Source organism: Aspergillus stella-maris (assembly GCF_047715825.1).
Source record: "Aspergillus stella-maris strain CBS 113639 unplaced genomic scaffold BDV14scaffold_91, whole genome shotgun sequence".
Classification (NCBI taxonomy): Eukaryota; Fungi; Ascomycota; class Eurotiomycetes; order Eurotiales; family Aspergillaceae; genus Aspergillus; species Aspergillus stella-maris.
The window spans coordinates 43,333-64,057 of record NW_027396885.1 but is presented as its reverse complement, the minus strand read 5'-3'; the positions used below and the strand labels follow the sequence as shown (position 1 = coordinate 64,057).

At 51.3% G+C, this 20,725-nt stretch overlaps 8 protein-coding genes across 8 annotated transcripts; 3 read left to right on the top strand and 5 right to left on the bottom strand.

Moving 5' to 3' along the window:
- The first annotated feature begins 6 nt into the window (after positions 1-6).
- On the top strand, positions 7-1,548 carry BDV14DRAFT_156852 (uncharacterized protein). The gene is made up of 2 exons (XM_073766672.1): positions 7-493; positions 553-1,548. Exons 1-2 carry the CDS (start codon positions 408-410, stop codon positions 1,430-1,432), a joined length of 966 nt encoding a protein of 321 aa, XP_073622850.1. The 5' UTR covers positions 7-407; the 3' UTR covers positions 1,433-1,548.
- A 130-nt stretch (positions 1,549-1,678) lies between these two features.
- On the bottom strand, positions 1,679-2,638 carry BDV14DRAFT_205257 (uncharacterized protein; the record flags this gene model as incomplete). The annotated part of the gene is made up of 3 exons (XM_073774690.1): positions 1,679-1,890; positions 1,961-2,053; positions 2,119-2,638. 3 exons carry the CDS (start codon positions 2,636-2,638, stop codon positions 1,679-1,681), a joined length of 825 nt encoding a protein of 274 aa, XP_073622849.1.
- A 208-nt stretch (positions 2,639-2,846) lies between these two features.
- BDV14DRAFT_183822 (putative AMP-binding enzyme) lies at positions 2,847-5,645 on the bottom strand. The gene is made up of 5 exons (XM_073770426.1): positions 5,135-5,645; positions 4,830-5,085; positions 4,401-4,785; positions 3,144-4,349; positions 2,847-3,097 (listed from the first exon to the last, which is right to left on the bottom strand). Exons 1-5 carry the CDS (start codon positions 5,306-5,308, stop codon positions 2,992-2,994), a joined length of 2,127 nt encoding a protein of 708 aa, XP_073622848.1. The 5' UTR covers positions 5,309-5,645; the 3' UTR covers positions 2,847-2,991.
- A 453-nt stretch (positions 5,646-6,098) lies between these two features.
- Positions 6,099-8,798, bottom strand: BDV14DRAFT_183820 (putative arginine transporter). Its single transcript, XM_073770425.1, has 2 exons — positions 8,021-8,798; positions 6,099-7,947 (listed from the first exon to the last, which is right to left on the bottom strand). Exons 1-2 carry the CDS (start codon positions 8,223-8,225, stop codon positions 6,464-6,466), a joined length of 1,689 nt encoding a protein of 562 aa, XP_073622847.1. The 5' UTR covers positions 8,226-8,798; the 3' UTR covers positions 6,099-6,463.
- Positions 8,799-9,016: 218 nt separating this feature from the next.
- On the bottom strand, positions 9,017-10,568 carry BDV14DRAFT_183815 (MARVEL domain-containing protein). Its single transcript, XM_073770424.1, has 4 exons — positions 10,434-10,568; positions 10,246-10,363; positions 9,913-10,189; positions 9,017-9,847 (listed from the first exon to the last, which is right to left on the bottom strand). Exons 2-4 carry the CDS (start codon positions 10,331-10,333, stop codon positions 9,751-9,753), a joined length of 462 nt encoding a protein of 153 aa, XP_073622846.1. The 5' UTR covers positions 10,334-10,363; positions 10,434-10,568; the 3' UTR covers positions 9,017-9,750.
- Positions 10,569-11,230: 662 nt separating this feature from the next.
- BDV14DRAFT_156753 (O-acetylhomoserine aminocarboxypropyltransferase/cysteine synthase family protein) lies at positions 11,231-13,148 on the top strand. The gene is made up of 5 exons (XM_073766669.1): positions 11,231-11,495; positions 11,551-11,605; positions 11,654-11,737; positions 11,798-12,726; positions 12,778-13,148. The coding sequence occupies exons 1-5, from the start codon at positions 11,446-11,448 to the stop codon at positions 12,971-12,973; spliced, it is 1,314 nt and encodes a 437-aa protein (XP_073622845.1). The 5' UTR covers positions 11,231-11,445; the 3' UTR covers positions 12,974-13,148.
- Positions 13,149-13,646: 498 nt separating this feature from the next.
- Positions 13,647-16,584, bottom strand: BDV14DRAFT_156767 (Nrd1 complex RNA-binding subunit). Its single transcript, XM_073766670.1, has 7 exons — positions 16,311-16,584; positions 15,998-16,243; positions 15,655-15,757; positions 14,501-15,551; positions 14,279-14,447; positions 14,022-14,226; positions 13,647-13,968 (listed from the first exon to the last, which is right to left on the bottom strand). The coding sequence occupies exons 1-7, from the start codon at positions 16,428-16,430 to the stop codon at positions 13,706-13,708; spliced, it is 2,157 nt and encodes a 718-aa protein (XP_073622844.1). The 5' UTR covers positions 16,431-16,584; the 3' UTR covers positions 13,647-13,705.
- A 1,466-nt stretch (positions 16,585-18,050) lies between these two features.
- On the top strand, positions 18,051-20,598 carry cit1 (citrate (Si)-synthase CIT1). Its single transcript, XM_073770423.1, has 7 exons — positions 18,051-18,342; positions 18,412-18,476; positions 18,547-18,631; positions 18,684-18,731; positions 18,788-18,848; positions 18,902-19,758; positions 19,808-20,598. The coding sequence occupies exons 1-7, from the start codon at positions 18,223-18,225 to the stop codon at positions 19,994-19,996; spliced, it is 1,425 nt and encodes a 474-aa protein (XP_073622843.1). The 5' UTR covers positions 18,051-18,222; the 3' UTR covers positions 19,997-20,598.
- The last annotated feature ends 127 nt before the right edge of the window (positions 20,599-20,725 follow it).

The following is a 20,725-nucleotide window of genomic DNA, read 5'->3' as shown; positions in this document are numbered from 1 at the left end:
TTTGGAGGTGGCCTGGGCGACTACTACTACAGAGTAGTATCCCATGCTCAGTTTATTTATTTTATTTTTTCAGACGCTGGATCTCCTCTGTTGTCTTTTCAGCGTATGCGTGCGAACCCCCTAGAATCCGTCTAGAACGCGGAAGGCTAGGTACTGAGTGGGTTGGCAGTGGCTTTAACACCCAGCCACAGTTGATGCATGGGCTGGCCAATGGTAGTGGTGCATTGCATGATGTGGCAATGATGACTGAATGCATAAAAGGCTCCCTTGAACCTGGATCAATAGTCCCCGCATCCCACTCTTGCATATCCACCCAGTCATCTTTTCTGAAGATTAATCTTTCAACTGGGATCTAGACAGTTACACCCGTCAAGCCTCAAACTACTCGTACATATATTTTGAGTCTGATGTCGTTCGCCCCGCCTCCCGGTCCCCCTCCTCCTTCCGTCCCGGAGGGCTGGATAACACAGTTCGACGACAATTACAAACAATGGTATGTTTCTCAAACTGCTTTCATTTCCAGCGGCCGGTCCTGATCCAAATTCCATCCAGGTTCTACATCAACCTAGCAACCGGCAGATCCCAATGGGAACCACCCCAACAAACTCCAACATCAACACCACAACCCCCGGCGCAGTCCCCAATCCCACCCTCCGAACAGCCCCATAACCACTCCGACCAAAGCGCCGGAGCGCCACCCTCATACGAGGAAGCCGGGCCCGGTAACCCCTCGGCCGTCGCGAGCGCCGAAGGCGCCGAGAAGAAGAAGAACCACTTCTCGTCGAATAACCCGTATCACTCCGAACCCGGAACCTCCGGTCCCGACACCAAAGGCACAATGGAGAGCGATGCCGAGCTTGCGGCGCGTTTGCAGGCTGAAGAGGATGCTAGATCCAGGCCTCATGGTGCTGCGCCGGGTGCTGCCGCGGGGTACTACAATAGCAGTAGTAATGGGACGCCGATGTCACCTGTGCCGTCGGGAGCGAGTGATCGGGACAAGGGAAAGGAGAAGAAGAAGGGCCTCTTCAGTAAGCTTCTGGGGAAGGCGTCTTCTTCTAGCTCGTCGCATGGCTATGTTGCTCGTCCGCCACACCACCACCACCAACAAGCTGCCTATGGGTATCCACCTCAAGGCTATGGCTCTCCTAGTCCTGGGCCCGGGTACGGAGCCCCTGGTGGGTATTACCCCCCACAGCAGGGGTACGGAGGTTACGGCGCTGGATACGGGCCGCAGCCTGGCTATGGATACCCGCCGCAGCGTCGACAAGGTGGAGGTGGAATGGGAATGGCCGGTGCTGCGGCGCTGGGTGTTGGTGGTGGTTTGATAGGAGGCGCGTTGTTAGCTGATGCGATTGATGACGACCATGACCATGATGACTATGGTGGCGGTGATGATTTCGGTGGTGGTGATGACTTTGGTGGCGATTTCTAGTTGGCATGTAATTCTACTGTACTACTTGGGAGGCCGTCTGTTCTATTTTTTGTGATTTAACGACCCTGGTTTATGACCTTTGAATATTTGCGTCAACCATCAATGACGATGCATGCATAATCAATCTGGATTTGAACCAAGCCATTTGACTTGAGACTTACTTCCGTACCTATCTATGTCTTCCAAAAAATGATCCTCCCAAATACTGATACACCGTGATACTTTGTCCACAATGGACAAGGCAGCTCACCTCCTCCGCGCACCTCCTCTGTTCTCCCTCCCACTCGCCGCACCAGCACCCGCAGGAGCAGGAGCCGGCGATTCCCGCGGCGCAGCCCCAGCCATCCAGCCCGCAAGATCAAAGTTTGCAGGACCACCAGCAGCCATCGCACTCTGCGCACCAGCCATAGGCGACGCACGAGACTGCTTCTCGAACTCCTCGCGCATTTCGGGGTCCACTGTTCAGCCATTAACATTAACATGTCGTCAAGAAGAGGAACTAAATAGTGGAGGTAACCAGAAACATACTGTTCTCCATAAGTTTCGGCATCCCAAATGTAAACGCCAATGCCACAAGCGCAAGCAGAATCATCGGGTTCTTGAAGAGCGAGAGCGGCGAGACTATAATTTCAACGTTAGTACATAAACTACTCCCCTCAAAGTCGATCAAGAACGGTGAAACATACAAGTCTGCCGGACCTCATAGAACCCCTTCCGTCCAATAACTCTCGCATCAACAACGACATCCTTATCCGTCCGCACATCCTCATTCCCAGCAACAGGCCGAATATACTTCTCAACCCCCCGATTCCCCCACTCGTTCCCGCGGTACGTCTCCCAAACACCCTTCACATGTCCCCTCTCATCGAGATCAACCCTCAGCGGCGCAAACACATACTCAGACGAGCGAATATCAAGCAGGTAAGAGCCGGAGAGGTCGTCTTTCCCCTCAGAAGCGGAAGCGGAGGCGGAGGGACCCTTGTAATCTGCCGTAGCGAGACCGGCAAATGTGAATGTTCCAGCGCGCGTAAGGGGTGCTTTTAGCGGGGAGGCGAGCGATGAGGAGGTTAAAGTTGCGTGGGTGTCGGCTGGTAGGGAGTGAGGGTTGGGTAGGATTGAGGAGGGCGGGATTGTAATTGTCAGTTTCGAGCAGAGGGTTGCCGGGAGGGATAAAAGGACCAAGGATATGGGGTTTAGGAGGTGCATTATGCTTGTTTGAGCACTGGGTTCGTGCGGTGCTGTGGTGATGCGGGAAAGTTGGAGTTGGAACGGGAGAGAAGTTGAGACTTGAGAGCTGGTGTGGTCGGTCGTGCCAAGCTTTACATAGCTAGCGCATCACACCCATGGACCTGCAGCTACTAGATCTAAGTTATACCCACAATTATTGACAAGACGATATTGTAGGGCGGACAACAGGTAGTAAAGATAAATTGTAATCTTATGTTAATCTTATGTATCGTACAGTAGAGTTCTAAGTTCATGCTGAAAGACGTCGGCCGTCAAGTGGGAAATCGCTATGTACAAAAAGGCAGTTCAAAACAAACTATAACCTCGAAGAACTACAGCTTAGCCTTGGGAGCAGATTGCTCGTTGTTCGCCTCCTCGTATAACTGATCTAGAAGCTGGCGATACTTCTTCACAACAGGAGGCCGCTTAAGTTTAAGACTGCAATAGTCAGTAAAAGTCTTCCGAGGCTAAAGGGTGCACTTACGTTGGTGTCAACAGGTTGTTGTCTACCGAGAACGGCTCATACATGAGGGAAAGGTTCTTGACCCTCTCGTAACCCGCGAGCTTGTTAATCTTCGCTACCCGTTCGAGATCCTTCAACACTGCCTTCTTGATCTTGGCGTCATTCAAGACCGACTTAATGGCTGGGATATCGGTGGGATCGATGGTTCGGCCAAGCACCTTGGAGGCGAATGTAGCAAACATATCAGGCTGCACACCGAATATACCGACCAAGAATGTCTGTACACTGTCACCGTGCACATAAGACTGCGCCAGGTAGCCAAGCTCCGACGCAATGATACCTTCCAGTCGCTCAGGCGAGATGTATTCTCCCTGTGCCAGCTTGAGAACGTTCTTTCGGCGATCGATGATGACAATGCGGCCCTTTTCATCAATCTTAGCAACGTCGCCGGTGCGGAACCACCCATCCTCGGTCATGGCTTTAGACGTCTCCTCCGGGTTCTTCAAGTACCCGCTAAACACATTGGGGCCACGGAGGAGAAGTTCACCACGGGGGAATGGTTTATCCTCAACCGAGTACTCCATGTCTGGGAGAGACAGGAGGCACACCTCTGTGCATGGGGCGACGCGTCCACAGTTACCAGAAGTAAGATCGTTGATAGACTGCACACATGCCATTGCATAAGTCTCAGTCAAGCCATAGCCCTGGGAGAAATCGGCACCAATGGCAACGCGCAGGAAGTTATGCAAAGACGGATCCAGAGGCGCAGAACCTGAGATCATGGTCTTTACACGTTCCAGCCCAATGGCCGCCGCAACCTTCCTGGCCCAGATGCGGTCGTACAAAGCATGTCTCACAGTAGCCTTACTAGGGTCGGGATTCTTCAGGTTTGCAGTCTTGGCTGAAACGACGTGGTTGGATAAAGCTCCCCGGAGACCAGGGGCTTCGAGAGTCGCGGCGCGAATGGCAGTTCCGAAACGGCTGTAGAGACGGGGCACCGAAACAAAGCCAGTGGGCTTGAGCACCTTAAGATCGTCAACGAGTTCGAGGATATTTCCATGGAAATAGCCGATACGGGCACCAGACCAAAGAGCCGCATGCTCCGTAAGCCGCTCGAAGATATGAGCCAGAGGGAGGTACGACGGGAACGTATCCTCTCGCGCCTGAGGAATAGCAACCAAAGCGGAAGAAACTGCTGCTACCGCGTTTTCGTGGGTAAGGACAACACTTGATTAACAAATTAGATAGGCTCCCGACTTTCAGAATTGCTCAACTCACCCTTTGGGGTTGCCAGTGGTACCTGATGTGTAATTGATGGTGACAATGTCTGAATCTTTCGGTGGATTAAGAGGACGGCTAGCGGCAGCACCCAAGGCCTCGACTTGGTCCATGCTGTAGATCGTAAGGTCGTGGCCGGAAGCCATTGATTCTAAGAGAGCGCGCTTGGAGTTGCCGGCTGGTTCGCCCGCTTCAAGTGAGTCAAGACTCACGATAATCTTCAGGCTGGGAAGAACGGGTTTTAGCTTGATCAGTGTCGCAATGTGAGGTAGAGAAGCAACGACACAGCTCAACTCGGCGTGGTTAATGATATATTCGGTAGCATCGGCAGCGAGGACATCGTAGATGGAGACCGAATACAGGCCTTGCGACATGCATGCGAGGTCTGAAAATTAGCAACATCCGCAATACGCAATAAGAGTAACAAACCTGTGATTTGCCATTCCGGGCGATTTTGACACCAGAGACCAACGCCATATTGCCCAGGATGAGCACATTCGTGCTTGTGATGAAGCTCCACCAACCCAGACCCGAAATCAGTACGTCGCTTCTGTACCGTGCCGTAACTCAACCATTGATATGGGCCCCAGCTCATCTTGACTGGATCGTAGGGACGCCAACCGAGACAATCCGTCTTGGGGTGCGCATTTGCGGTAGACTCAAAAATCTCGTGGGCAGTTGTGACCTAGAGTCGTTAACAGAGGCTTTATACAACAATATGGAATCGCACAAACATTGGGATCCAGCGTCTTCACCAGCTCATCCTGAGCATAATAAGAGCGGTAAATCGGACTTCGGCCTTCCTTTTGGGTGCCAGGAATTGGAACCGAATAGGGCTGGCCTTTTGGAGGGTCCTGGTTGAGCTCCGCGGCGCGGGCGAAATGAGGTCGCTCCTGAGAGAAAAACATGACTGGAAACGGTCAGACACACGGCGCAATAGTTATGAGGTTGTAGGGCGGCCTCCCGACCTGAAGACAAGGTATGCCGAAGAAACCGATGACAGGAAGAAAAGACCGGCTCTAAGCTTGGGGATTCGGAGTGGCGGAATGAAGTCACTACTAAACGGTGCTAGTAGCTGTGTCGATCAATGAGCGCAGGAAGGGAGAAAAGAAAGGGCAAGAGGAGAAGACAACAAGAAGGAAAAGAAGGAAAGAGCAACACAAAGGAAGAAATAACTAGCTCAAGCCCAGCAGGAAGCTGAGGAATAGCATACCGAGTATAATGCGAGCAGACGGGGATTGTCGGCAGCCCCGAAATTTAGGAGAACGGAGAGTTGGAGGTCCAATAAAGACGTTACTGCTCCACAAACTGCACCGTTACGGAAAGAGCCTCGGTATCTTGCCTTCAACGCGACTGTCACTTCCAACGTCTACAGTTTTGGTAACCGAGGCCGCCAGTTACACTGAACAATGTTCGATTTCGCCCAGACCTGTCCTGCTGTCGTCTTGTGACCATTTTTCTCACATGTCCTCACTTCGTATACATCATGCTGCCGGCTGCGTCGCAAAACCTTAGGTATCCAAGCATCGATTAGTTTGGCTGTTACTGAGAACGGTGTCTGCCCCGGTCCCAGCCAACATGTGAAGGTGATGTTCTTTTGTGATGCAGTGATGATGCTCTTATTATGTGTCGTAAGCGTACTATGTAGTAATCATACTGAACAATTATTCTTGGACTTGTCAACAACGACTACCAAGCCCTTCTACCTACAGTAAGCGTGCCTATGCATGTGTATCTACTCCCGTGCGTAATCCGTAATTCCCGCCGAGAGGCAAGTGCTCCGTCGGTCCTCCGTCGCTCGCGGCCGCAGGTCTCGGAGCGGATTCCGAATTCTATCCCTCCTCCGATCCACGTGATGTTATCAGGAGCCATTAATATTGTCAACAGAACGATAATGTCAATTCGTTCAACTCCCCGCAATGCAGAAAATATGTAATCGCATAGTGTACAGTCGGAGATGGTAAAAATCTAGTATACATCAGAAATTCATCAGAACGCTCTTTTATGCGCTTCGCTATAAACAACAGACAACATCAACAAACATGAGAAAGTGGTACTACAATCTATTCAAATACCGAGCGGTATGCCCGCTTATACCACTTCTGCTCTGACGTCGTAGTCTCCCAGTACTCATTCTCCAGAGCCAGGCGGCCAGTGTCGATGTCAGCCTCAATCGGACGAACGAACGCAGGCCGGAAGATGATCTTGTGGCCCAGATATAGCACGACGAAGAGAATCACGCTAATGTAGGCAACAAAGAAGTCGGACACGCTGAAGGTCGGTATCCAGGCGGTGAAACCCTGCGTAATGATAATCAAGACGTTGAAGAACAGTCCGTACCAAGAGTACCATGGCTGCCAGAACGCCTTATATGGGAGTAGATCACGGGATATGTTGCGGGCTTTGAGAGCACGCATGAATGCCAAATGGCATCCTAGAATAGAGGCCCATGAAATCAAACCAGCCACACTGGAAATGTTCAAGAACCAATTGAACACTGTGCTTCCAGAGTTGGACACGTTCAAGAATCCAAGTAGGCCAAAGGCAGCGGTGAACGCAACGCTGTAGTATGGCACACCCTGCTTGGAGGTCTTCTTAAAGATTCTTGGAGCAAAGCCTTCCTGGGCCAAACCAATCAGAATTCGACTCGCCGAGTACACATTGGAGTTTGCCGCACTGAGCACGACCGTCAACAGAACGGCGTTGATGATATCTGGGAGAACAGAGACACCCGCACGTCTAGCAGCAATGACGAAGGGCGACGAGTTGGCATCGTTTCCGCTGGCGTTGAGAAGCGAGTTGTCATCGGAGGGCATCAGGATTCCAATAAAGAAGATCGTCAACACGAAGAAGAAGAGGATGCGGAAGAAAGTCTTGCGGATGGCCGAAGGGACAGTCTTGCGCGGATTTTCGGTCTCACCAGCCGCAATACCGACCAACTCTGTTCCCTGGTATGCGAATCCAGCTTGAATGAGAACAGCCCAAAAGCCGACAAACTTGGCAGTCGAATCGGGGGAGACACCCTCGTATGCCACGAATGGGCCTGGGTGTACCCAATAATGGAACCCAAGGTAGCCCTCTCGTCCAGCACCGGCGTTGATGCAAATGCCGAAAATCATGAATCCAATGACAGTGAGAACCTTGATGCTCGAAAACCAGAACTCTAGCTCTCCAAAGAAGCTCACGGGAAGCATGTTGAACAAGGTGATCACAACCCAGAATACGGCAATGAAGATGGCGATGTTGAGGTCCTGGTTCCAGAATTGTATAATCAGACCGGTGGCGGTCAATTCGAGGGCGAACGTGATAGCCCAGGAGAACCAATAAATCCAGCCCATAGCGAAACCCAGACTAGGGTCAATTAATCGAGTTGCGTAGGAAGTGAAGGCTCCAGGAATGGGTAGGTATGTGGCGACTTCTCCCAGAGCTGTCATAACGGAGTAGACAATAGTTCCAATAAATATATAAGCGATCAAGGCGCCGACAGGGCCTGCAGTTGAGATAGCTGATCCAGACGATATGAACAATCCGGTACCAATCGTGCCACCTGGGTATTGAGTTAGCAAGCTGTTTGGTCGTGATACAACCGAAAGCGAATGCCAGAAGATTGGAAGGCATACCGATGGCAATCATCTGCAAATGTCTGCTCTTAAGCTTCCGCTTAAGATCTGGCAGTGGATTTGAATCGCGACCAGCGCCGTGCTTTTCGAAGTCCGCTTCGTCCAAGCCGGGAGACGACTGTGCGGCAGTGACCTGAACGGCGCCATCGTCAACCATTTTCTCTTTCCCCCCGAAACCAGCGTTGAAGTCGTGCTCGGAGGACATGACTGGCCCTGGAGATTCCTGTGGCAGAAGGCCTTCAAAGGAAAAAGAGTGAGTTGGTGAGACTTCGTATATAGGTATGGACGAAAGATGAGGAAAAGGGAAGAGAGTGGTCCGCGTGAAGAAAATGTCAGGGCCGACTCCACCCAGACCAGACTCTGACTCTTGCTCTTGGATGCGCGTCGCGGGATTGAAACGATCTGAGGAGGCAAAAAGAGACCAAAGGACCCAGCAGCACCCCGGAACGGCTCTCTATTAAAGAAGCTGTCGTGTGCGGCCTATCTCTCTTCCTGTGGAGTGAGTCAAGAGATAAAGAGATATGACAAATGACGGCAATAGAGCTGATCAAGTTATGTAAAGGAAACGAGGCCAAACTGAGGGGAAACCGTAGGATCTCCTCATGATGGCGTTGAATGCAACGCTGACTGATAGCGGATCTAGGGCATCTGAACGGCATGGACGCTCCCTTCTGGAAAAGTTTTCTTGCTTTTTCGGAGTCCGCCGTACATGTCACTGCCTGCTCTGGTATGGTATGGCAGCGGAAGCCCAATCATGATGGCCACAGCTCGGTCGTGAGTCGCGAGCTGCTCTTTCCTGGTGGGCCGCAAAAGTTTTGTAGCGCAAGTTTTTCTCTCGTAACGCGCCACCGATTGAGTGGGGAGTGCGGAGTCTACCGGAAATAGCGGGCGGAGAACTTCTCCTACTCTGTGGTAGACGGGAGTATAGCAGTTGTATGTTGCATGCATTGATATTGCATTAGAAGATAAAAAACTAGAAGTATACAATAAGTCCCAGGTAGTAGAATAGCATCCAGCCTCCCCGTTACCCCAAGCTCTGCCCGAGGGCTAAGCATTTTCGAACCAACGTCTGACCAATCGGCCACGGGATGGTCAACTACAATGCCTCAAGACCGCGCGCATCTATACTTTTGTTACTTCGTCCACGCGAATTTCCCACATATTGCAATATACGACGCATGAGTATATATACAAACCTGGGATACTCAAACTTACCGCTGGCTCAAGAACTTGCCACAACGTGCAGGGCCACGATGACCGAGAACGGAAAATCGGATGTCGGAAAGGCCGCCGGCGATGCTCCATATCTTGGCGCTACTACACCAACCAACAAAATGCCAAGCTTTGCGATGCAGAACAGCCGTTTACTAATAATAGGCTAGTCTCTTTGTGAGATCTTCCTATGTCGACTCGGGCATTGTATTACACATTGTTCCCAGCTACTAGAGAGTTGGGGACTTTCTGGAGGTTACACGGTCTACACAAAAAGTTTGAAAATTTCCTTAAATAGACTCCAATATCATGCTGCATATGAGGGTATATCAAGGCAAAATCAAACAACAAATTTCGGGTATCCAGAAGCTCAGTACAAGGTCCAATATCGGACGAAACAAAAGATCAAGATTCCAGAATCAATCTTGCAGTATTCTGCACCTGGTTGTATGACGTCATATCATTATATTTTGGCGTAGGTAGGTACCAGATAGGGATTCCGTGCTCTTCTCGCCGGCTCAAGGGATATGAGCAGTGGGTGGTTGAGGGCCAGGGGTAGGGTCACGTCGAAGGGCTCCCAACAGATTCAGAACGAATGTAACTAGGAACAGAGCCCTATTAAAACACACATTAGCGACTGCAAGGGCCCGCTTTTCATACTTTGAGATATTGGTACGTACCATTCGAATGCGCCAAAAGCAGTGGCTGCCTGGAGCCCCTGGCAGACTGACCAGTGCGAACAAAGATGGCTGTCACTAACGTCAACAGCAAGAGCGATGAACCCAGCGAACCAGAATATCATCGTCACCCCATCCACGGCCGGGAGAGCCCAACGGTGGGCAAGGGCGGGAACAAACATGGGCGCCAGTATAAAATACGGAACAACGATGAAGAGCGTCCAGACGCCATTGAACAGCATGAAATTGACGGTGTCCCAGCTCCAATCTCGGTTCACAGCTGAAAAAAAAAAGTCAGTACGTGCAAAGTTTCTCGCCAGTGTCTCGGGTACAAACCATGACCAGTCAGACCCAGAACAATGACGGCAAAGACGGCCTGGAGGCCGCGAAGAATATAGAATAGAGGCAGGTCGAATCTCGCCATTGTGAGCGGGTTCGGTGAGAAGAGTTTAGGCTGTAGCGATACCGAAAATTTAGTATGAAACGCCTTGCGACAAGAGTAGGCAGCAGGCGCTAAGACAAACCTTGGGAGGCGTTGTATAGTCGGGTTGTTTGTACTTCTGCTGGGATAGCAAGCGAGGAAAAGTGAAGAAGCGTCAGGTGCAGCGGCTGCAGGATCAACTAAATATATGGCAAAAGACAAGCGAGCTGAGCCATCGAACAGGCAAGAAACAAAATTGGGAAAGAATTGGATGAGCTCATAAGGCGGAGCTCGTAAAGCGTCAAGCCACATTCCACCTCATTTTAGTCCATTTTAGCGCCCTTGCTGAAGGAATCCGGCTGCCTTGTGGAAACTCTGCTGCTTGGCAATTGGCTTGTACAGTGTAGATTGGGCATAGTGGCTCGGCGCGCAGCATTGGACACGAGGACAGCTAGATGGAGATGACGACATTCAAGGGCCTGAGGTTATCCAAAGGATTTTGTGATTTGAATGGAGGATCTGGGTGTGTACTCTGTATGGTACAAGAACCATGATCACACTGCATTCGGGTACTACTGGACTCCGATCGCAATGATTACTTATCCCCAAGGCTACTGGGTCAAAATATATTTAATCAATACGCATGCGCAGTGGAAATCATAGGCACCCGCCCTAGATCGAGGCTCTGCGACGAGGTCCACTGTTAGGTAGATCCATTTCATAAACCCTTGGAGTGGAATCCAGAGTAGCTGATGAGAGGTGCTTCTCTAATCTATAACCTGAATCTCTGATGCACCCTTGTACTACTAGCCCGGATGTATACTCCGCATAACCACACGCCTGAAATTCCAAGTCCTTACATTGCTTTTGCTACCTGCGAACACTTTACCCGGTTTTATCCAATTCTATTACGCTCTTCTTTCCTTTGTTTTTTTTCCCAACATGCAGCCGACTTGGTTAGAACGCGATCACGCAATTGCGGCCGTCGGAGATGTGCTCTTCGTCTCTCCCCGCATACTTTACCCCTCATCGCTCCGTCGTATTCAAAGAATCTGTACTTCTTTCTAGGACTCAACAGGATCCCTAGGAAGTAAGATTTAAAGTAAAAAGCAACCATGTCTGAAGCTCCGCAACAACGATTCGAAACGATACAGCTTCACGCTGGGTCAGTCTCCGCCAGTCTGAGAAGGTTACAGGCGCACTGGCTGACTGTCGCATAGCCAGGAACCTGATCCTACCACCAATTCTCGCGCTGTCCCTATTTACGCCACGACCGTAGGTCACGATTGCCATCAATCCGTGCAAGACATTAATATATCATAGTCATACACATTCAACAACAGTCAACATGGCGCCAACCTATTCGGCCTTAGAGAGTTTGGCAACATTTACAGCCGAATCATGAATGTAAGTCGTTACGGAGGCCCTGCTCTCGGAGGCCGTATTCTAAAGCATATTTTGTTCTAGCCCACCGTCGACGTTTTCGAGAAACGCATTGCTGCCCTCGAGGGCGGAGCTGCTGCAGTTGCTGCATCATCCGGTCAAGCTGCCCAGTTTATGGCAATATCTGCCCTAGCTCACGCTGGAGACAACATTGTATCTACAAGCAACTTGTACGGCGGCACATACAACCAGTTCAAGGTCCTCTTCCCCCGGTTCGGGATTACTACTAAATTCGTGAGGGGAGACAATGCCGAGGACATCGCCGCAGCCATTGACGACTGCACTAAGGCCGTCTACGTGGAGTCAATCGGTAACCCCCGTTACAATGTCCCCGACTTCGAGGCCATTGCCAAAGTAGCACACGAAAAGGGCGTACCTGTTGTTGTCGACAACACATTCGGCGCAGCAGGCTTCTACATCCGACCCATCGACCACGGCGCCGACATCATTGTCCACAGCGCAACCAAGTGGATCGGCGGCCATGGTACAACCATCGGTGGTGTAGTTGTCGACTCGGGCAAGTTTGACTGGGGCAAGAACGCGGCACGTTTCCCCCAGTTCACGCAGCCATCAGAAGGCTACCATGGAATGAACTTCTGGGAGACATTCGGCAGCATTGCCTTTGCCATCCGTGTGCGCGTCGAAATCCTACGGGACTTGGGCTCTGCTCTGAACCCTTTCGCTGCGCAGCAGCTTCTTCTTGGTCTTGAGACCCTGAGTCTTCGCGCCGAACGCCACGCCAGCAACGCCGTCGCCCTCGCCAACTGGCTGAAGAAGAGCGAGAACGTCAAATGGGTTTCCTATCTAGGTCTGGAGGAACACCCTAGTCACGCTATCGCTACGAAATACCTCAAGCGTGGCTTTGGTGGCGTGCTATCCTTCGGTGTTAAAGGCGAGGCAACCGCAGGAAGCTTAGTAGTTGACAACTTCAAGCTCATTTCCAATCTGGCGAAGTAAGCTGTTTCACCCCACTTATGCCAGTAAACGTTGCTAATACTACACAGTGTCGGAGACTCCAAGACCCTCGCAATTCACCCCTGGAGCACAACCCACGAGCAATTGACGGAGCAGGAGCGCTTGGAGTCTGGTGTTACACCGGATGGCATCCGTATCTCCGTCGGCACCGAGCATATCGATGACATTATCGCCGACTTCGAGCAATCTTTCGAAACGGCCTCTAAGGTAGTCCGCAGTGCGTAGGTCTTCGATGACAGACGGCAGAGAAAAATAAACGAGTGATAAAGAATGGTGGCGTCAAATGCAGCTGGTCATTCTACGATGTTCCTACTCATATATACCTGTACCCTGACTACTACAGTTACATTTCTAATGACCACTATGTATCTACGTTCTTGGGGTATCATACAGCAGAATTTTCGTACTTCTCAAAAGAAAGATATACTCCGTGAATTTAACAATAACCATAACCCTAAGAGTTAGAGAGAAAGAACAAACCAAACAGATACAATTGAACCAACGGAAACGCGGCAAGAGCAACCCCAACTGCCCAAGGAAATGTAGATAGGTATATCAATGAACCCCCGACTTTTGAACCCCGTGAGACAGAATAGATGAATGAATATAATGAAGACGAGGCGGAGAACAACCGAAGAGTCAAAGTTGGAGAACGCGATGCCTCAAAAAAGCGCCGGATTCATTTGCTCCATGGACAAACAAAATGGTTTGAAAGAAAACGAGGAAGTTCGAGGTAAGTACAAGTGCGCGAGTGCAGAAAGTAGGAAGCAAAAAAAAAGAGGAGTAAATAAGAAAGAAAGCAGCTTTGCCACAATGCGTTTCTATGCAATCGCTGCCTGATCTCTGCATTGTCGAAAAAAAAGGTTGGTATCAAGACAAGAAGTGAATCGAACAGTAGAATGGAAACGTGTCATCCTTTGTAAGTATCATATTCCTGAGCACTCAGGGCTAGCCATCTCACTGGCCAGGGGGCGGGGGCTGCGCACCACCAGCTCCGCCTTGAGCGCCTCCCATCATAAAGCCAGGAGGGAACATCGGCATGCCGGGGAAAGAGAAACCGAATCCGGGAACAGCGGGAGGGACACCGACGTTATTGGTGTTCGACATGTCTCCCATTGGTGGTCCTTCACGTTCGCGGCGAGGAGGACGGTCATGTGATACGCGAGTCGAGACTGGACCACGCTTGCCTCCAGTGTCGGTTGCAATGCGTCTACTGATGGCTATTGGAGAGTTAGTCAATGAGCAAATGTTTGGGAAAGTGGTATAGACAAACCTTTTGATGAGACACCGGCGCCAATCTCGATATCTGGCTCTTCCACGATCATGCCCGACTCGATTTGTCTTCCTCCAGTGCCACCGTATTCCGCAGTGAGCATCCACTTTCGATCGGCCTCTGTCAATCGCTCGATAGGAATCACACTGATACCTGTCTGGTAGTCACTGCAGTCACGGGGTCCGAAACCAACGCCCCAGCGCGTCTGAAGAATAAGTTAGTAAATGATGCTCGCCACCCTCATCTAGAACACTTACCCTGAGCTGCATGTCTCCGGTTTTATACGACTCCATTCCTTCTCGTGCACTGATGGCATCCTGACGACTAACCATCTTGATGAAGGCGTGGCGCTTGTCGGTGTTTACGATACAAGTTTGGACAATACCAAACTTAGAGAAAAGAGAGCGCAAGTGCGCTTCGGACGAACTAAATTCAAGTTAGGGATCAATAAGTACGGTTGGTCACAAGATATTACTCACGTTACACCACCAACAAAAAGGGTACGACTGAGGACTTTGATGTTGCCTTGGCCAATAGAGTAGTCCCACTCAATGAGCTTTGGTCCGGGAGGAGGGAGCGCTGGATCCTTTCGAGGAGATGGAGAACGGCGTCTACGACCGGGAGGACTGCGTTGACGGTAGTCGTTGCCTCGGCGGCCGCGTGGATCAGCACCCCTGCGGCCAGGAGAATCACCATGGTACTCTCCGTAGACAGGGCTATCGCGACGGCGTGGAGGCGAGACATCGCGGCGTCTGTCCCAGCCGGGGGAACGAGAGCGTCGACGATATCCACCAGGAGGAGAGCGCATGTAATCACGGTCTCGATCGCGGTCACCAAAATCACGTGATTGGGGATCGTGATGACCACCCCAGGCGTTGGCGTTCTGGCCAGGAAGGTTGAATCCGGGCATTTGACTAGCATTGTGGTTTGCTACGCCAGCAGGATTGGAAAGGGTGAGGATCTGAAGTGCCGTGGCCCACTGATCTTGCGGGATGCCCTGCGCCGCCAGCATCTGGAGAAGCTGGAGCTGCTGCTGCAGCGCATCAGGAGTCATGCTGGGTGGTTGGGGTGGCGCTGCAGTAGCCGGCGGCAGAAGTGCAGCTAAAGGATTTTGAGCAGCTGTCAATGGAGTCGGTGTATGGCTCTGGCTCTGGGGTGGGACCAGCGCTGGGTTTTGCGCCAGGTTTCCTAGAGCCGCAAAGGGGGTGGCAACAGCCCCATAAGGGTTTACGCCAGCTTGTCCAGCCTGTGATTGTAAAGCCTGGTCTACGGATGAAGACGTGGGCTGCGGGACAGTACTCTGCTGGCCTAGTGCACTAAGAGGATTGACAGGCGCGGGCGCCGCTGGTGCTGCTGGAGCACCCGTGTTCTGCTTGGCCATATCTGCCAAGGCCTTCAAGATACTGGAAGTGTCTGGCGCTGGCTGGGCTGCAGGAGCCGCTGCACCGATGGCTGCTGCTGGTTGTTGTTGTGCGCCTCCGAGAAGAGCATGGTTTGGAGCTGGAGACCCCTCTGGGGTGGTAGATTCAACTTAAAAGAGAAGGTTAGATATTTTGTTTGTTTGGCTCGTTCGAACAAGTTGGCAGTAATACAAGCACTGCTAGTTGTCACATAGAAGGGAAAAGCTGCTTACTGTTTGTTGCAGGTGCATTGAGTTTCTGTTTGAAGGATGCCAGCATAGGGGCGGGAAAGGTGTAACCACGCTCCCAAATGTCGACCAGCTTCTTGATTTTTTCCTATGCAAACGGGGAATATACGTGAGTTATACTATTCGACACCGATGAATGGAGGAATGTTGCTAGAAAATGCATTTTCTATGCAGATTTGGGGGGAATGGATGTATCGCGGGATATACGTAGAACAATGTCTTATAGTCGGCAGCGCGAGAACAAGCAGATCATCGCGTCTTATTGGCCTTATATGCCCGCAAATCCAGTGGGGATGGGAGAATTTGCATATATGCATCTAAAGCGTACCTTTTGATCTTCTGGCGCATTGCTTATGATATCAGTCATCAAGACAGGTAACAGCTCGGTCACCCTGTTAACACCAGCGGCGAAGGTGCCGTCAGGAGCAGCGCTACCAGCCGGCTGCCCTGCCTTGCGTGCTGCATCTACCCATTGTCGAGTTACTGAGTCTACGACATAGAGTACGCCCAACTTGTGTGTGCCTGGTGCTTTCTTGAAATGTGTGTAGATTTTCTGGATAAGGACGGATTCGTTCTGCAAGGTTGAGAAACGATATTAGCCTCAAAGTTCCCACACCGAATGGGGTGAGAATGGAACGTACCTGAACATTGGCAGTACAGAGCGATGTGATACTGTTGATTTTAGAGCCTGATACGCCCGGGGCCTTCAAAGCCAGCATAGACTGGAGGTAGTTGTCCAGTTCTGCTACTGCGGATGACATGATCGGATATGTTTGTTGGGAAAAGACGCAATTCAATACGTGAGGTGGTGGATGCGCTGTACGCGTTGACACTACCGCGCGCCCAAAGCCGCAGCAGTTGACTCAAAATGCAGCAGATTGCGGATGACTCGCTTCTACTGGGAGATCCAGCAAACAAGAGGGGATTGTATGCTTTAAGTTGCAAAGAAAGAGCTTCGTATCGCGGCGTCTCAACCTAAGTGCTGAGAATAGCCTATGCTGAGTTCTGGTCGCGTCGTCTCACTACGGCCAGGGGCCTTTGGCCTACAGCTGCAACACAGCGATCGCGTCTAAGGCCTGTTCAGCTCGTCAAAAAGTACTTGTACAGCGCACGACCTAAGTCGAGAACGTAGAGAGCGAGAAAAAGAAGAGAAGATGATGAAATTACGACGGAAAGGTTGGAGGTGGGCGAATTTATGATGAAGGAAGGTTGAAAGGAAGGCAGGGGCAGATGGCGAGTGAATGAAAAGTTCATTGGCCGTCAAAGTCATGTGAGGGAAAACTCAAAGCCACCAGGCTGAAAGAGGAAAAGGTAGAACTGCCCAGCTTAGTCAGTTTCATGTCCCATGAATGACTGGCACGTGATTAGTGGCACATGTGGGAAGCGATGGAGACTCTCTATCACTGGGTGGCCGGTACGACCGCCTAAGTTAACTAAGATATCTAGGCTTACTAGGTAATGACTAAGCGAGATCGAGTCCCTAGAGGCAGGCGGTACTGGATGACAGTATGCTCCCACAGCACATGCTGTTAGTCACGTGATGTGGCTCAAGTGTGGGAAATAGGAAGGAGTCTGGTATTAGGAGGTGGGGATGCACCTCCGAGCTAGGCTAAATACTTATAATGCTGACTAAGACTGTGCAGACCGGGCACCCAAGGACAGGGAAAGAACCCATGTTCCGACATCAAGTGGCTCACTCACTTCAAGTTTTGTCTTCGGTGAACCAAATGGGGCCCATGGGAATCTCAACAAAGAATGGATCAGCGTTATCTACAAGCCTACAAGGTCAAGAACCATCAACTGTCACAACTTTCAATACATTCCTCCAGTCATCCTGAATAGACAACCAATCAATGCCTTGAAAACACTGCTGGCCTACTTGAATGATATTTTGGGGTTTGTGACACCTTTTCATGCTAAGCCCACAGCTTGAATCTGCCGAGGCAAACCACGGACCAGCAGGGTCGCTACTTACCGACGTCACTAGCCATGTCCCATGGATGGGAGCTGAAATGTGTCAACATGGGAAGAGCTCCTAAATGTAAGATGCTAAACTGTATGAAAGCCCCATTTCGTCTAGCCCTTGTTGTCCAGCTGCAGTATACGTATCCGAACCTTTGTAAATAAAGAACCGTCCGGCCTCATGGCATGCTGAGACCTACACAGTAGACCTCGTCCAGTACTCCGGACTCCGCCCTGTGCGATGACGGAAGCTTGCGGGTAAGACTGAGACTAAGATGAGACGCAGGCGGCAGCAGCTCGCCGAGTGCTGTTGTGGTGGGCACTCGGGAGACCGGCCCCATAGAAACAGCGTGACCGTACCATACGCTATCTCCCCACTGAGATGCCTGCATATTGTGGGTACTGTACGCTATAATACCGGGTGTCCTTGTTACGGCCAGAAGGAAAAAATGAGGATGGGGACCGAAAACAGCTTTCAGGTTCTCCCGAAACCTGAACTTCTTCTCTCTCTTCTCCCTATCTTCCGCCTCATCTCCTCTCCATCTCCTCACACATATCAATCAACTCCATTTCTTAGTTGTTTGATTCGACATGGCTTCCACACTTAGACTCGGTGCCTCTGCCCTCCGCTCCAGCTCTCTTGCTGGCAAGCCGGCTGTTCAGTCCGCTGTCCTCAACGGCCTGCGCTGCTACTCTACCGGCAAGACTAAGGTTTGTTCACCATGCTTTCCCCGGATTTTTGCCACGCGTCTGTTGCTAACTGTCTTTGTAACCATATAGTCTCTCAAGGAGACCTTCGCCGACAAGCTTCCCGGCGAGCTCGAGAAGGTCAAGAAGCTCCGCAAGTGCGCACGCCTCTGATCCCCACGATTTGCTCAAACAACAGTCGCTAACGAGGATGTTTTCTGTCTATAGGGAGCACGGCAGCAAGGTCATTGGCGAGCTCACCCTTGACCAGGCCTATGGTGGTGCCCGTGGCGTGAAGTGCCTCGTCTGGGAGGTAAGCAGAGCGGGAAATCGCGAAACACGACGACACTGGCTAACTTTTTTAGGGTTCTGTCCTCGACTCTGAGGAGGGTATCCGCTTCCGTGGTCTTACCGTAAGAAATACCTACTTGACTTCCATTGCGCGAGTCCTTCCTAACGACCTCCGCAGATTCCCGAGTGCCAGAAGCTTCTCCCCAAGGCCCCCGGTGGTGAGGAGCCTCTGCCCGAAGGTAAGAACCCTTGACACAAGGCAGTGCATGAGAGCACAGTTGACATTGATCAGGTCTCTTCTGGCTTCTCCTGACCGGTGAGGTTCCCTCGGAGCAGCAGGTCCGTGACTTGTCTGCTGAGTGGGCTGCTCGCTCCGACCTCCCCAAGTTCATTGAGGAGCTTATCGACCGCTGCCCCAGCACCCTCCACCCCATGGCTCAGTTCTCTCTTGCCGTCACTGCTCTTGAGCACGAGTCTGCTTTCGCTAAGGCCTACGCCAAGGGTATCAACAAGAAGGAGTACTGGCACTACACCTTCGAGGACTCCATGGACCTCATTGCTAAGCTTCCCACCATTGCCGCCAAGATCTACCGCAACGTCTTCAAGGACGGCAAGGTTGCTCCTATCCAGAAGGACAAGGACTACTCGTACAACTTGGCCAACCAGCTCGGCTTCGCTGACAACAAGGACTTCGTTGAGCTGATGCGCCTGTACCTCACCATCCACTCCGACCACGAGGGTGGTAACGTCAGTGCCCACACCACCCACCTTGTTGGTAGCGCTCTGAGCTCCCCCATGCTCTCTCTGTCTGCTGGTCTCAACGGTCTCGCTGGTCCCCTTCACGGATTGGCCAACCAGGAAGTCCTTAACTGGCTTACCGAGATGAAGAAGGCCATCGGCAACGACCTCAGTGACCAGTCCATCAAGGACTACCTCTGGTCCACCCTTAACTCTGGACGTGTCGTTCCTGGCTACGGTCACGCCGTCCTCCGCAAGACCGACCCCCGCTACATGTCCCAGCGCGAGTTCGCTCTCCGCAAGCTGCCCGATGACCCCATGTTCAACTTGGTCAGCCAGGTCTACAAGATTGCCCCCGGTGTCCTGACTGAGCACGGCAAGACCAAGAACCCCTTCCCCAACGTTGATGCTGTAAGTAACCCGGCACTTGTTTTTGATTCCCAAGACTGACTCCGTTCAGCACTCTGGTGTCCTTCTCCAGTACTACGGCCTGACCGAGGCCAACTACTACACCGTCCTCTTCGGTGTCTCCCGTGCCCTCGGTGTTCTTCCTCAGCTCATCATTGACCGTGCTCTCGGTGCTCCTATTGAGCGTCCTAAGAGTTTCAGCACTGAGGCTTTCGCTAAGCTTGTCGGCGCTAAGCTCTAAATTTTTTGAGCGATATTAAGATTTTGGGGGAAAATATATCCTGTTATGATTAACAACACAGCCATTTTTTGTATTATTTATCTGACGTCTTCATAGACTGGGACATACCAAGTGTTGGGGTTAGTTCGATTAATGTATGATAGCACTTGTTCGAGCAGGCCTTGTAACAACACTTCCATTCCTCGTCATTCATTGATTTAAAGATCGGCTTTCAAAGTAGTTCCGAGAAGGATCTTATTTCTTACGACTCTTTTCCGAGCTGAAAGTAAATTTCCGGATACCACGGATTTAGGCTGGTCTTCGGAGACCGAATAGCGAAGAATCAGTGGCCATCCAGTAGTAATCGTGGGTGATTCAACAGCTTCTGCGCCATATATTGACAGCCTCGGATAACAGGTTGAACCGTTCACTCTGTATACCGCATACACTACTACAGTATAATAGTACAACTTCAACATCCCTGCTTCAAGCTGTTGTTACCGGTAGAAATATTGTCCGGGATTGGGAGCAGTGCCTGGCATTCAGCTCAACGGCTTTCCGTTGGGGCGCCCGATTTCCTCCGCCCCCAACTGGTGGCCCGAGGATGGTAATTCCATACACCGCCCGGCCAGATAGGACTAGCGGAGATCTGTCCGTTAGCTCCCCGGATCGGGGCTAGCTCTCCGAGCGGGCCCTGTGATTGGGCATAATCCGTTGCTGGCGGGCAGCTTCCGAGCTTTGCTGTGGCCT

Excerpts from the sequence above, each read along its gene's own strand:
- BDV14DRAFT_156852 (XM_073766672.1), top strand. The coding sequence starts at position 408 with ATGTCGTTCGCCCCGCCTCCCGGTCCCCCTCCTCCTTCCGTCCCGGAG. Across the intron at positions 494-552 it reads GACGACAATTACAAACAATG|GTTCTACATCAACCTAGCAA; the intron begins GTATGTTTCTCA and ends AATTCCATCCAG.
- cit1 (XM_073770423.1), top strand. The coding sequence starts at position 18,223 with ATGGCTTCCACACTTAGACTCGGTGCCTCTGCCCTCCGCTCCAGCTCT. Across the intron at positions 18,477-18,546 it reads AAGGTCAAGAAGCTCCGCAA|GGAGCACGGCAGCAAGGTCA; the intron begins GTGCGCACGCCT and ends TTCTGTCTATAG. Across the intron at positions 18,632-18,683 it reads TGAAGTGCCTCGTCTGGGAG|GGTTCTGTCCTCGACTCTGA; the intron begins GTAAGCAGAGCG and ends TAACTTTTTTAG.
- BDV14DRAFT_156753 (XM_073766669.1), top strand. The coding sequence starts at position 11,446 with ATGTCTGAAGCTCCGCAACAACGATTCGAAACGATACAGCTTCACGCT. Across the intron at positions 11,496-11,550 it reads ACGATACAGCTTCACGCTGG|CCAGGAACCTGATCCTACCA; the intron begins GTCAGTCTCCGC and ends ACTGTCGCATAG. Across the intron at positions 11,738-11,797 it reads TTTACAGCCGAATCATGAAT|CCCACCGTCGACGTTTTCGA; the intron begins GTAAGTCGTTAC and ends ATTTTGTTCTAG.
- BDV14DRAFT_156767 (XM_073766670.1), bottom strand. The coding sequence starts at position 16,430 with ATGTCATCCGCAGTAGCAGAACTGGACAACTACCTCCAGTCTATGCTG. Across the intron at positions 16,244-16,310 it reads TCTGTACTGCCAATGTTCAG|AACGAATCCGTCCTTATCCA; the intron begins GTACGTTCCATT and ends TCAACCTTGCAG. Across the intron at positions 15,758-15,997 it reads ATGCGCCAGAAGATCAAAAG|GAAAAAATCAAGAAGCTGGT; the intron begins GTACGCTTTAGA and ends CCGTTTGCATAG.
- BDV14DRAFT_183815 (XM_073770424.1), bottom strand. The coding sequence starts at position 10,333 with ATGGCGAGATTCGACCTGCCTCTATTCTATATTCTTCGCGGCCTCCAG. Across the intron at positions 10,190-10,245 it reads TCTGGGTCTGACTGGTCATG|CTGTGAACCGAGATTGGAGC; the intron begins GTTTGTACCCGA and ends TTTTTTTTTCAG. Across the intron at positions 9,848-9,912 it reads GCTTTTGGCGCATTCGAATG|GGCTCTGTTCCTAGTTACAT; the intron begins GTACGTACCAAT and ends GTGTTTTAATAG.
- BDV14DRAFT_183822 (XM_073770426.1), bottom strand. The coding sequence starts at position 5,308 with ATGTTTTTCTCTCAGGAGCGACCTCATTTCGCCCGCGCCGCGGAGCTC. Across the intron at positions 4,786-4,829 it reads CCCGGAATGGCAAATCACAG|ACCTCGCATGCATGTCGCAA; the intron begins GTTTGTTACTCT and ends GCTAATTTTCAG. Across the intron at positions 3,098-3,143 it reads AACAACCTGTTGACACCAAC|TCTTAAACTTAAGCGGCCTC; the intron begins GTAAGTGCACCC and ends TGACTATTGCAG.
- BDV14DRAFT_183820 (XM_073770425.1), bottom strand. The coding sequence starts at position 8,225 with ATGTCCTCCGAGCACGACTTCAACGCTGGTTTCGGGGGGAAAGAGAAA. Across the intron at positions 7,948-8,020 it reads TTTGCAGATGATTGCCATCG|GTGGCACGATTGGTACCGGA; the intron begins GTATGCCTTCCA and ends CTCAATACCCAG.